At 36.2% G+C, this 14,554-nt stretch overlaps 1 protein-coding gene across 7 annotated transcripts in view; it reads right to left on the bottom strand.

Moving 5' to 3' along the window:
- The window catches only part of LOC145963593 (nucleolysin TIAR), a 423,794-nt gene extending 409,527 nt beyond the window's left edge, over positions 1 to 14,267 (bottom strand). For 6 of the 7 annotated variants that reach the window (XM_083085717.1, XM_083085730.1, XM_083085726.1 and 3 more), the window contains exons 1-2: positions 13,655 to 14,267; positions 13,013 to 13,322 (exon numbers count right to left, since the gene is read on the bottom strand). In XM_083085717.1, the coding sequence (XP_082941843.1) occupies positions 13,013 to 13,264 (252 nt within the window). In that variant the 5' untranslated portion in view covers positions 13,265 to 13,322; positions 13,655 to 14,267. The remainder of the gene's footprint in view (positions 1 to 13,012; positions 13,323 to 13,654) is intronic. The other variant, XM_083085771.1, reaches the window with a different exon arrangement.
- Between the last annotated feature and the right edge of the window lie 287 nt (positions 14,268 to 14,554).

Consider the following 14,554-nt stretch of genomic DNA (forward strand, 5'->3'; position numbering starts at 1 on the left):
TAGCTTTCCCCACGGGAGATATCACATCCTCGCAAACCAGAAAATATGTCTCGTAGACAAACGTTAGCTGTGACACAGAAAACTCGTAAACGGATGAATTGTACGACGAAAATACGATTGTTCCAAAAGACTGAGCGCATTAACCGTACAAATCTGTGCATTATTTCCTTTTTTATTTAAAACATGCGCCATGTATAACGATTATAATTTAAAATAAAATAAATAGAGCGTGACAAAAAATATTTTGTTATCAAATTAAATATCTCAATGGACTGATATGGAAGGATTTTAAAAAATCGATGCTTATTATGTGAATTAATTTTTTTAAAGTAGACTAATTAAAAAATTTGAATAAACTAATCAAATCAAATTTTAAATCAATATAATAACTTGCAATAAAATTCTTTAGCTCTTGCTTTTTGCCTTTGTTACTTAAAAGTATCTCGTAGCCTTCATAATTATTGTTATATAATTACGTTTCGCGTGAAATGAAACAATTGATGTTTTCCATACATGTATATTACTGACAAATTTATTTTCATAACGTGTTGAAATTAATAATAAATTAATAAATATTAATTGAATTATTTCTGATATCAATTGATATATTGTATATTATACAGTTACATAATACACAATGACCGACGCAATTGGGGCATGTATATCATCGTTATTATACCTAACAACTCTTGCTCGGTTACGTTGATTAGTAACTGGAGCTATGTAACCTTTAGAAGTAAGGATAGCTGTTGCTATTCTATTCAAAATTCAGAAAAACAATGTATTATATTACTGTAAAATATTTCTATAAAATTATTTTTATAGATTTTAAATAATAATACATGGGATATACATATGTAGGAGATTTTGATTTAATAAGGATTGCTACATGTATAATCGCCATTTCACTGATATTATATTGACGGTCAAATTACGATGATATTTAGAATCGAACTGACAATCTTGATATACAAGCGCTGGCATATAACATATAATAAAATATCATTCTCTGAAATAATTTTAACGGACACACAACCTACATACAAACCTTTTATCATGCACCGAGTTATATGTAAATATGCAAATACAATGCGAGCGAATATTTTATACGCGGCGAGCACTTGGCAGAAAGAGCGGTCACGCCAAAAGAAAACTCGAGTGAGGCAAAGGCGACGGAGAGAAGGGTGGTAACCGGTAGGTCGAGAGAAAAAGGAAAAAAAAAAGGGAAAAGAACGAGCAAAGCTCGGACGGCTCTGCCTGTCGGGCCGGCATCGCATTGCACGCAGGATTAAAAACCTCAGCAAGAAATATAGCCACTGCAAAAGCTCTCATTTGCAATCTACTCCCACCGCCCTCAGCTGTCGCTACGTTTCCGCGACAAGGCGGTGGAACGGGATGCCGAAGGGATGCAAAGGATAACACGGTGAAAACCCGCGGCTCTCCACAGTGGTCGACGCGAGATGATACGTTACTAGGATACACCTGCGATCACAAGAAATGGCTTAAGACTCGTCAAACAACTGTATTTCTCGTGCGATTTTTACAGAAAACCAGTTCACATTTTTTACTTCATACGTGATATAAATAAAATATCGTATATATAAAATTTATTATATGTATATTTAATATATTATAATTTATTATATGTATATTTAATATATTATATGTATAAAATTATAATATTAGTTTCAAACATAATAGCTTTATATTTTGTCTAAAGTCTATACATTTAATATAACTAGTATTACAAATTTGTGTGCCCTTCAGTTTTCTTTAATATCGCTTCGTATCGTGGAAAAGCGAACAACAGCAGACGTTTACATCCCTGAAAAGATTTCGGATCCATGACTATGGAAAATGCATCGCATCCACGATCCACCCGCGAATTCAGAGAATGGCTTTACACGCACGGATACCTCTCCTCCATGATCTTTATTTTTATTCCATCCCTACTCTTTTATTTTCTTTTGTTCGTTCACGTCTCACCTGAGATCCAGCTGCCCGTGAAAGGGGTTCGAGGGCAGACATCGACTCTGGACGAGGGTCTGCATGTTGTTGTAGAGAGATCGACCGGTGGAATAGCGCGGAAAGGGCGCGGAGAAGGTGGGGGTTAACGACCCCGATAGTCGCGGCAGAACGTGCGTGAGCCCTCGCACGACTGATTACGAGTGAGCGACCCTTTGACGATCACGATCGGCCAACTCGACGCACGAGAGAAGGTAAGAGCGACGGAGAGAGATAGCGGAGGCGGCGGCAACACAAGAGAGCAAGTATATGTGATCGATCGGACCATGAGCGGCGAAGAGAGCATCGCCTTAGGGGCCCCACCGGAATGAACGGGTTAGTTATACCGATGCGATACGCGGCTACTATCATGTATCAGCGTCGATAAATCACCGGATGTAGGTACTCTGATGTGGACACGTTAGGAAAAGCGTCGCATTAATGTTTTTTGCTATGCGACCATACGGAACGATTTAGCGAAGATTTATTCACGGAAGATGAGATACGAATGTGCGGATGCTCTATTGACGTGAAATATCGTGGAAGAAAATTATATGCACAATTTAAGATAGCTCGACGATTTCTTGGATTATTTATTGGATTATCATGCATATCACTCTGATCTTTATGCATTGAAATATTGCAACAAAACATAAAAACAGCAATCGATTTTTTGTACTTTTAAAGATATGTATATCTATGAAGTTAATTATAGAATAATCTCTCTCTCTTTAAACATTAAATTAAAAGATATTAATCATTTGCTGAATAAAGTTTATAATGAGATTTACAATAAAATATATATGACTAAGGTACTTGCAAAGGTATTTAACGTTGCTGCAGAATTCAAATATAGTATGCTGTTAATCATAGACGAATGATTTATGTTGTATACATAAATAAATCCTCTCTTTCAACAGCGTAAATAAATCATGGAATATACCATACTACAACATTTAAAGCTACGTATGTGTTGTCGTTTTTACTACGCTTCTAATTGCGAGCATTGTGCTTGCATTAGTGATAAATAATAAAACTTTGCATTCGTAAATAATTTTGTTTATATTGTATATATATCCGTTGTATATATATATAATAAAACTTTGCATTCGTAAATAATTTTGTTTATATTGTATATATATCCGTGATTTTTTATAACAAATGACGCATACTTTTCTAAAATCTAGATATTTGACTGCTAAATATATTATAATACAATAATCAGAATTAACGATATTAACTAAATCGTACTATTTCAAAGGAATTTTTATATAACTTGAATACATGCTTAAACAATGCAAGAAATGCAAAAAAAGATAAATATAATGTTAAATTAATTTTTATGTAACAATTTGACAACTCTTATTATTTTGTGTATTAATAATTAAATGGAAATCTTTAAAAATATTTTTATAAGAAGGAAAAATTAATTTTTATATAATAATTTGACAACTTTGATTATTTTGTGTGTTAATAATTAGATGGAAATGTTTAAAAATATTTTTATAAGAAGGGAAACGTATATTAAAGATATATTTAGTTAGCAATAGACATGCTTAAGCAATCGGCGCTGTCGTACTTCGATTCATTGATATTTCGAGCTTCCTTCCTTGATTTGATAATGGGTAAGTGGTGCAGGGAATCGGATGGTGGTCAGTAACTAGGCGTAACAAGAGCACTGAATCGCCAGCGTCAGGCGGTATATAGCAGCCTGTGGACCCCCTTGAATTCGTATTTATGTTTGTACCCGCCGTTTGGCAGCGGCGGCGGCGGTGGCAGCGGTAGCGAGAGTCTCGCGGAATTGAAATGCAAATAGTGGGATCCCGGATGCAAATTCCGGTTGCACGGGGTAACGCCAGCCAGCCATCCTGAACGAATGAGCGGACGAACGAACGAGTGAGCGAGCGAACGAATGAACGAACGAACGAACGAACGAACGAATGAACGAAACACGGCCCAGCGCGGTGCAGGCACGGATCAGTTCAGAACGGAACCGTTCAGAACGGAACCAAAAGGAACGGAACCGGAGTGGACCGCGGATAGAATGGGGCTGAGCGAGGCAGAGGGTGAGCGATGAGTACGGCTGAAGAAGAAAGACAAAAAATTGATTGCAATTCGGCGCCACTCTCGGCTTGCCCGAGATAAAAGTAATGCGTTTCGTGCATAACGAGTCGCTCCACCGCTCTGCCGCCGCCGCCCAACGCCCACCCTTCCACCCTTCAGCCCTCGTATGTTGCCCACGTTCTTTCCCCTTCCGACCTCTTTTAGTCGGCGCCGTTTTGTTTTCTGCTGCTTTCTCCGCCTCGTAATTTTTTTCTTTTCTTTTTCTTTTTTCCGTTAAACTACCATGCGAAGCGGATATACGTCATATGGCGTCGATCAACTTAACAAACGATCGCAAGTGCCTCGTGCAATTGGAAGAAAATTTTCTAACATATAATAGATAAAGTATAGCCCTCTAATATGTGATGAATATTTATTAGATTAGGACCGTAATACGCGCGTATGAGTTAAGTGTATATCGAGTTTAATGGCTTATGCAGAGGTTTTTATAACAATATATTAGCTAGCATACTAATTTATATATAGGTATACTAATTAAAATAAATTATTATAGATGGCAAATTGTTGCAGATATGTCAAAAGTGCAAAACCTATTAGAGGATCTACTAATCGACTAATGACTTTAGTCAAAACGTTTAGTAATCTTCTGCTTTCAATCCTCTTTGGCTTGAATAGAGAATTGGATCAATACTTTATAATTATATTAAGTGGAGTTGTCGGAGGCGACACCATCGTTGCATCGCTTATTTCGAAGGTAGAAGTATCATTGCATCGGAATGTGGACGACAATCGGACGGCTAACGGGAAATAATTGGACACTCGTAGTTATCAGGCAGCCAAGCATATCCGTTATTCTCTGAATGGCTAAGGATCGGTTGTCAGTATTAGCTAGAGATATCATTCAGATATCTACCTACTTGGATACACGGAACACATCAATTTTCTGTCACGTTTACCATGTTGATCGAATTACCGATCACGCACGACGTACTTCGTAGCATGGTATTGCTCGATGGACATTGGAATTTAAGCATGCTGTTTAGCATAATTGACAGTATCATGTGTCAGTTTTGCTTAAAATTAACTTGAAGCTTCAATAGATTTATACAATACTATGAAAAATCTAAATTTGTTTTCTAACAAAAATTCAGAATTAATTGAAAGACTTAATCAGCTTATTCAACTTAGCTAAAAATATTATCAAATAAAAGATATCTAATAAGAAATTCTATGGAAATATATCAATTTAAATAAAATTTATTTTTTTGTGAAGTTTAATAAGCTATATGTACAACTTTAATTTTATACAATTTCTCCCCTTTTTCTATATTTTTAATTTTTGCGAACTATCAAAAATAGAAGCATATATTCTATTTCAGTTTTTATGACAAATACAAATAATATACTTATTTTAAATATATATATTTTTTATATCATATTTTTATTTTACTTTTTAGCCATTTATCGTTTCTTTTTTCTTGCAAGATCGTTGATTTAAATTTCGAAAATCGAGGTCAGTCAGACGTTTCCTGTCAGACGCCGCGCCCTATGCATATAAAGCTTCTACTGATCAGTTTCACGCGATGATTACGTCCTTTAGGAAAGTCACGTACAAACGTTAGGAGTTGTTGGAGCGAATAAATCGTTATTCCAGACAAAATTAGTGCAGTCAGATCAGACTGTATAAATATATTTGCATGTGCCAATGTAACCTGAGTTCTGTAATCTATTTTTCAAAAGGCGATATGTTTAACGAAGTGATATATTCGCTTATATTAAAATTTGACGATTCAAGCAAAATTTTTTTAATCGAACGTGCGAACTTGATTGCAACGTGCCACTTTATATATGCAGATTAATATGATATTTGGTTTAAATATAAAACATTGTCAGATAAAACGATAAAGACAACAACACAAGAATTAGCATTAAGATGTGCGATGGAAGTGCCATCGAATACATCGAAATTAACATTTAAAAGCGGAAAATTTGCAAGTGTCGAGAAGCCCGAGACGCGAAGCTAACTGTGCACGGGAGCGCTATACATAATATAAGTCGCGTACACGTGTGCCCTCGTTACCGGATGCAAACGATCCATGTGCGGAAGCACGAGCGAGGAAGAGAACGCGGATTGAATTGGAACGAAAGAAAGGGGAACATCGTCGAAAAGCGCGGAGGTGGTTGGTGACTGAGGGTGAGGATGAGTAGGGGGCTCTCGGTGCGGCTGAACCCTCGCTGCTAAATGTAAATGTCCGGCATTTGTTACTTTGTCTGTATGACCCGACTGCTGTTTGTTTGTATCTGCGGTATACGCGAGAGTGCCACGGTCCCGGAGATGCAAAGAGGAAATAGAGGAAGCGGAGAAAGGGCAAGCGCCGCCAACGCGCGGCATAGTGCTATTCGGCGTGGCTTTTGCCCCTGCTTTTGGTGCACATCGCTTTTTTTTTGCCCTCTTTATTTTGCTCCCCCGCGTCCGCGCTCTACGTAAGCCGCGCCGCTTGGGCACACGCTCATTTGTAAAATTTTATGATGGCCCCCGCTGTGCGTTGTATCCATTATATTGTATGCATTACCGGGCCGTGTGCGGCCGTTCTTTTTTACGAATTTCGTTTTAATTACTGGCTCATCCGGCCGGCGTACTCTTCGGCGCGCACACACGATCGCACGCGGGTGAGGAAGAGAAAGAGAGGAAGTTCTAAACGACTTTGCACATTGATCTGAGAATATTGCCGCGTATTGAAATCACAAAAAATTTCGCGCCGCATTCCGCGGACAAAACCGAACACGATTCTGATTTCCTCCGCGCTTGTCGTTGAACTCGTGCGAGATAGGGCGCGATGAACGGCGAATGGATGGAAGGTCGAAACAGGGACATTAAAAATACAAAGGCTTGTAAAATTTATTCTACCGGTCAAAGGTACCGTCGGATTTAACGAGTTTCGAGTTCGATATAATTAAAAACAAGGTGAAAGCAATTTAATCTAGTTCCAACGTGTCATATGTTTTTTTAAATTTCTGATCGAATTTTTCTGATAAAAATTGAAATAATTTACGGTGAAGATAATTAACAATTTAAAATATGTTGCGCGCATGTTAATTTACAATAAATTCAGTCGTTTCTTCTACAAATTTGTATTTTTTCTCGTCCTTTGTATATGTATGTACGTGTGAAAATTGAATTTTCTTTCTTTCTTATATTTCTACGTAAAATTCTATATATAAAAGCGCAAAACAATAAAAATAATGCAAATATTGTCATATGTTTATCGCAAATTCTGTCTCTTAAATCACGATTAGATAAATTACATTTGCACAAACAAATGCTTTGATATAATAATGTCTAATTTTCTTTTTTTTATGAGACAACGTAAACTTTTATTTAATTAGTTTTTACAATTTTTAAAGAAAAATATCTATATTTATCCAATAAAATATTAAACTAGTTTTCCACAACAAATCACTAAACATGTGATAATAATCGATTTCTATGTGACACAGTGCTTATTGACTATGCATCAATCTAAAGTTTTTAATAAAATAGAGCAACAAGTTTCGATATTTGTTCACAACGGCCAAGTTTATTCGACAATAGACGGCAACTTGAGCTAATAATATTCCTCTCTCTGAGTAAATAGAGCAGAGTTTGAAATCAGAAATGCGAAAGGTTGCCTCGCGCGCGCTCCGACTTTTTCTTAGCATTGTATTACCTTCCCTCTACTTCGTGTGCTTCGCCAGTCTCTTTAGCCCGGTAAGGAGAGAGCATTGTGCAGAAAACTTCCGCGCGCGCGCCAGACCGCATCGCCGACTGCCATAGTTGTGTGAGACCGCCACTCTTTTGATATTTCAACGTAGTAGACGAGTGGCGTGTCGTAATGAAATCATCTCCAGTACTTTGATCTTCTCCCCGTGCGGCGCACCCCCTAGCCATCACCGGTAACGCTCCGCGTCGCTTTCCCTTGAAAACACGAGGCCACCCCCGCGCACCACCCTCGCGAATGTCCCACTCAGCCGGCACCGGCTTTACTAGCACCCTTCATCCGCCCATCCCCTCCTCGCGTTACCTCCTCATGAACAGGTATAGGCAAGCACACGGTCTAATTTATATATCTTCATAATGAGTTCCTTTTGCACCTTCTTCTTTGCCGCAATATATTTTTACTATGAGGAAAGCAATTTTCTAATTATGACAAGTACCAGCCGATTATCTTCTGTCGGATGCGTCTTTGTTACTCTTTTCATTACGTTTGGCCAACTCATAATTATCTTCTTGCACGATATTTCCAACATAACAGTGTTAATAAAACTCGGCAGGAAAATGACGTATAGGGTAGCAAGAATTCACGTATAGCGCGATATTGTGCGGTAATCATGAGATATTTTCTTTGCGCGAAAAACGGCGATAGATGGTGACGATGATGAATGTCGGAGCTGTGGAGTCGGAAGCAATGCGAAGGACATGAGAAGATGAAGTAGCGTGAATGAGTCACCTTTTTCTTTGCTGTGTTATAGGTGGGAACCTTCAATAACGTTCAGTACTTGTCTCTCAGTTTAACACCTTGTGGACACGCGATATTACATTGAATCATGACAACGTAAAACAACATAACTATATAATTCGATTATATAGGTAAAGAATATATATAGGTAAAGAAAAAAAGACGAAGATATGTAGCTTAAAAGAATACGCACAGCCCATGTTTTTTCTTTTCTGTACGGCAACAAATATAAAATGAAAAAGGCCAATAACCAAGGAATAATTTAACAGCATCATTTGAAAGTATTATAACTATTATAAATTTTCGAGAATTATTTTTACACATATCAAACAACATACAGTTTTTTAATTATATTTTTAGTTTAAACAAAAATAAAATAAATTTAGAACAACATAGATTATTGTTCCACTATTATAAGATATGCTGTTGATAACATAACATAATTAAAAAGTGATTAACTATAAATACTAAAAAATGCAGTTATTTTTATTTATATTTTTACATTATTTTCTGACAGTAACATCTAGTAATGTACTTAATGAGTTTGCTCTTCTAAAGCTTCTTATTAATTTTCCAGCTTACTAGCATAATAAAGTGTACTTATCAGGAATCAATAATTTAATTAATAAGATGATACATATACTTAAACTGGATAGTTTCAATATAAAAGTTTGATAATCGTTTTATTTTGTGCAAAGTTGTAATTAATATTTCAAGAAAAATATACGACATTTTTTTATTAACTAAAAAATAATTATTTAAGAATTTACGCAAGAAAAAACAAATTAAAATATACTAGAGAAGATTGTGTTTACACATGCTAGAAAAAAGCGATGATACATGAAAAGAAATAACACAAAAATACTATTTATTACAGTGGACAGTGACAGTAATGATCAATACGCGGATAAGCGCGTTGACGGAGGCGCCAAGAAACAGAGAGAGGAAAAGGGATAAGAAAGCTTGTTCTTTGTATGAGAGAACCATGACCGTGGCGACTATATAAGGTGTATCGAGCAACAAGGACTAACGGCCTTTAATTAATAAAGTTACGCGAACAACTCTCAAAGTCTTCCTGCCTCCCGTACCCACCCACCTGGATAGCAGCTATTTCCTTCGCTTTAGAAATTCTGGTATTTTCCTTCACTCTCCCTCCCCCTCATTGCTTCTTCATACTTCGATCTTCCTAAAGGCCTACCTGCGAAGTTGTAACCCTTTATTACACGAGAAAGCGTCTTCCGCTTATTTTGCAAAGATACTTTTCTACGAATTTTCCTCCGATACCGATAATTATTCTCACATTTAAATGCTATTTAATATCATATTATTAAATGCTGCAAGAAGAGAGAGAGAGAGAGAGAGAAAGAGAGAGACATAGTATATAAATTATATACGGATGTAAAGGTTATCTCAATTTAATATGTATTCTGCTTTATTTATTTTGTTCATATTTTTTTGCATTCAAAGATAATAGAGATAAAAATTATAATGATCAGGAAAACACTATTTTTAAAAAATACGATATAATTGTTGATATTATATTAATTAGATGTGTATCCCGTAATAAATTTATATATATAGATGTCTCTAATAAATTACAATGATACAAGATAATGCACTATTAAAACATGATTAATTATTAATTTATCAGATATTCTCTTGGCAATAAATGTAATGTCATTCTTCTTTTGTTCTTCTTCTTACATGATATAAAAAAGAACTATAAATTACGCGATTGTAATTCTATTATATATATATATATATATATATATATATATATATATATATATATATCAATGCAAGACTTTGATCTTTAATTAACGAGGATTGATTTTGAAGCAATTAAATTTTATTTAAAGTCATGAATAGGATTGATAAACAGAAAAATATCATCGTATGATCAAACGTTTAAAACTAACATAAAAAGAAAAAACAATACGCAACTCTGCAAATTCTGCATAAAATTAGATATTTAAATTTATCTGAATAAAAAGCATATATGTGTATGAAAAGAATTAACATTTCATATCTCTTTCGAGCACATTCAGAAATTCTAGCTTATAGAAATTTATACGTGTAGTTCAAGAAACGATGTACATAGAGTGTGTACACATTTTACAGTCACGTGTAGACACTTTGAATTTGTAATATATACAGAGAGAGAGATGTCGTAACTTGCATATATAACGCATATATATGTATACAAGAGTATATGTCACTGCTACGTAAATTACATAGTACATACACATATATAATGCGTAAACGTTGCCCGTAATAATACGCGTATGGGAGGCTTCGCTACGTATATTAAGTCAGAGACATTTTCACATGTACCACGCGACGCGTATTTATATGTTTGTGGCATAATGGAAATAGATGTGTAGTATATTCACGCATAGAGTGACGTAAGAGTCACTTCACACATCGTTTATTGATCAAATGTTTCACATAGCATGTGTTAAATATATCTAGACATTTTCACTGATTTGAGATCTTTCTACATCGCTGAAACAGATTCTGGAAAGATTTTTGTAAAAAAATTTTTGCAGGTATACAAATTTCTTTTATAACTATGCTTTGTTAAAACAATAAATAATAAATTTAAATTAGTACATTTTTTCATGGTGTAAAAAAATATATGCAATTTTGTAAAATTAATATTAATATAAAAATAAATTATAATATTTAGGTAAAGATAGAATTAATATAAATTAATATAATATTGTTTTATGTAAGAAGAGATCTGTACTTTGTAATAATTCTCAATGTGCCAGCGTATTATAATTGATAATTTGCACGAAACCGCGATACATATTTTCTTCTTATCGTGGCGCCAAAAGCAAGAAGGGTGTGGGATCTTTTCAAACTGTGCTACACAGAGACGGACTCCCGGAAAAGGAAGCACCACCCGTGGATTGCCAGACTTCAAGAATTAAACCGTGTTCCTGCTGCCAACCCTGTGATGTCTTGTTCGTACTATGGCGCATCGGCCGCCATGCTTCTCGAGAGAATCTTCCGGCAAGTTATGGCTTGCTAAAGAAAATTGACTTGAATCTATGCCAGGATAATAAAAGCGCATAGCTGCGAGGAAACGCGGGTGAGAAAAATGAAGAAACAATCCTGACACCATGGGCGATACCGGTAAAAAAGAAGTCGTTCGGATACGTAAAACGACCAGAGAAGAAATCCCCCTCGTTATATACGTATAGATTATAGATCGTGGCTGTCGGCCCCAATGTTAATAAATATCTATTAGTGCGCTTCGAAAACTTGTATAGCGATACTGATATTACGAGCGATATTAAACGCGACATGGATATTGCGTTATTTTCATCGGAACATTTGGCCCATTTCGTATACGATACATTTAGAAAATTTATGCTAATGTCTACATGTCGCACAATTCGAATATTAAACGATTAAAGTCATAAATGACATGATTTCTCATATTTAATATTTTCATTTTGTATTAATTTAATAGACACTGCTGATAAGACTTGATCATCCGTATTAAATATATCACGTTTGCGTTGTTATATATCTTGCTTCGGTTAAACGAGATGTGTAATCTAATTTAAAATTTCTATTTTGATAAATCAAAATTATATTTTTATTAATTTTATTTTTATTAATTAGATAAAAATTATATTTCTATTTTTTGATAGATTAAAATTATATTTTCATAGTTAAAAAAATTAAGAATGTATATGTAGCAATACATTTATGTATAGTTGTTTTATTCACTTTATGATAAATTTTAACTGAAAAAAGAGAAACTTGAATTTTTGATATTTAAATCATAGAGAGAGAACGAGAAAAATATTTTATATATATATATATATATATATATATATATATATATACATTTATTTTTTATTTATTTCAATAGATAAAAAAATATGAAATATTTTCATATTTATATTATGGAAATTTTTTAATAACGCGCAATGATAAATATTAATATTAATATTTGCAATATTAGTAAGATATATATCTTATATTATCATTATTTTCTAAATTATGCAATCAACTTTATCAATGATAATTTTGGCTAATATAATAACAAGATATATTGGATTATTATATCATCGATATGGCTTGAATGTATTCCATTGCATTAGAGAAAACTAAGTGGAAGGTTTAAAATCAAGCGAATTTTGTTCGCGAACCTACTTATGTGAAGATAATCACATTATGTGCGATAATCAGCCATTATTTCATTATCTATGCCATAGCGCCCTATTGATTATAATAGCTCTTCTGCTAACACATTGGCATGTCTAATATAATTAACGTATATAGAACGGAATTTAACAAAACAATATTATTATGATATTTGCCATATCTCTCAATTTATAAAATGTATTTCCCAAGCATTGCGATGTTTCGATACTTTTGTAAAATGCCTTTTGCACATAGTCGTATGAAGCAATCGAGCAATCTTTTACCTTATTCGGTGTCGTTGCTTGCTGCTGCGGCGAACAGCTGGTGCTGTGTACAGTCGGCTGATTGGTCGTCGCCGGCACGATGCCCTGATGATTCAGATGACTCAGCTGATTCAGCTGCGTGAGCTGCTGCGGCTGCTGCACCGGATTCTGGGTGTTGGCCTGCAGTTGTTGATGATGTGACTGATGCGCAGGATGAGTCGTCTGATGATGCGTCGCAGGGAAGGTGGGTACCGTGAACGGGACGAACAGCATCGGGCTGCCGAGGATGTGCGCACCACCTCCACCCAATGCCCCCGTCTCCTCCCTACACCTTTTTCGTGCGTTTTTTGTTTTGGGTAATTTTCTTTACTCCATCAACCGTGTTTTTTTTTTAATATTTTTTTTCTTAATTTCGGCGTGCTACTACGCGCATAGATCGTTATTTTTATTATATTACTTTTGTCAAGTATACTGCCGACGACGACGACGAGCAGAGTAGAAGCGTAGCAGTAGCACTAGTAGTAGTGGTAGTAGTAGTGGTAGTAGTAGAGGTAGAAGTAGTGGTAGTGGTACTAGTAGTGGTAGTAGTAGTAGTAGTAGTAAGGAGTAGTAATATACGTGTCGAAGTGAAGCTACAATATATGTTTAATGATTTATTATTACCTGCACTCCTGCCCCAGCCCCTGGTGCTGGGGTTGGGCGTAGGGGGCGGCTCGGACGGAGGTGGTGGACGCCACCCTCGCTACCCTCAGCGATAGACCGCCCCGCTGACTGGTAAGTTGGACTGAAGCTGGCTGGTGATTGCTATGCACGCAGCAACAGGCACGGCAGCCAATCGGCTGTTGTTGGTTTGGAATAGCCTGGAGATGATGACTTAGGGGGCCCCTGGGCCCCGTGGAGGAGGGAGAACACGGGTACACCCCAACCAGGCAACCCACCACCGCAGCCCCGGGGCCCGGTGCGCTCGGTGCCAAGGCGCCTGTGGACGAGGCCACCCCAAGCTCGCTGGCTCTCCGGCAACCACTGCACCACTGCACCCACCCTCCTTGTTGGGGGGCTTGTTGATACGTCCTGTTGACGTTGATCGTTGAGCCGGGCTGAACGAGCTCAACCTGGGCCTCTTTGAGCTCACGATTGCCTGCGGGCGGGATTTTGCTACTTTGCTGTTTACTCGGGGTGATCAACTCTGCGCGTGGCGGACGCTGATTTTCAATCTGTTTAAAATTTTCTTGGACCAGGCAATGGCAATCAACGAAGAAAGCCTGAACTGCTTCACTTCGACTTTATTTCTTGATTACGTATCACAACACTGATGCTCGCACGTGAAGCTGCTGATTTTAACCAAATCAGTGAAAAATCACAGTCCTTGCTACAGTCTTGTATGTTACGAGAGGAAAAAGTAAGTTTTAATAAATATATTTCCAGAGAGAGTTATTGACGCTTCCAGTTTTCGAGCTTTGTTAATGTTATTTAATTAACACCGATAGTGTTGTTCACCACAAAGCGATTGTGTCAAAAACTATTTTTCACGTTTGTCACGATTCCCTAAGAGATGTTTTTGAG

This window comes from Camponotus vicinus, unplaced genomic scaffold (assembly GCF_025532165.1).
Source record: "Camponotus vicinus isolate PSW18456_S1 unplaced genomic scaffold, iyCamVici1.0 SCAF_1, whole genome shotgun sequence".
In the NCBI taxonomy this organism is placed as follows: domain Eukaryota; kingdom Metazoa; phylum Arthropoda; class Insecta; order Hymenoptera; family Formicidae; genus Camponotus; species Camponotus vicinus.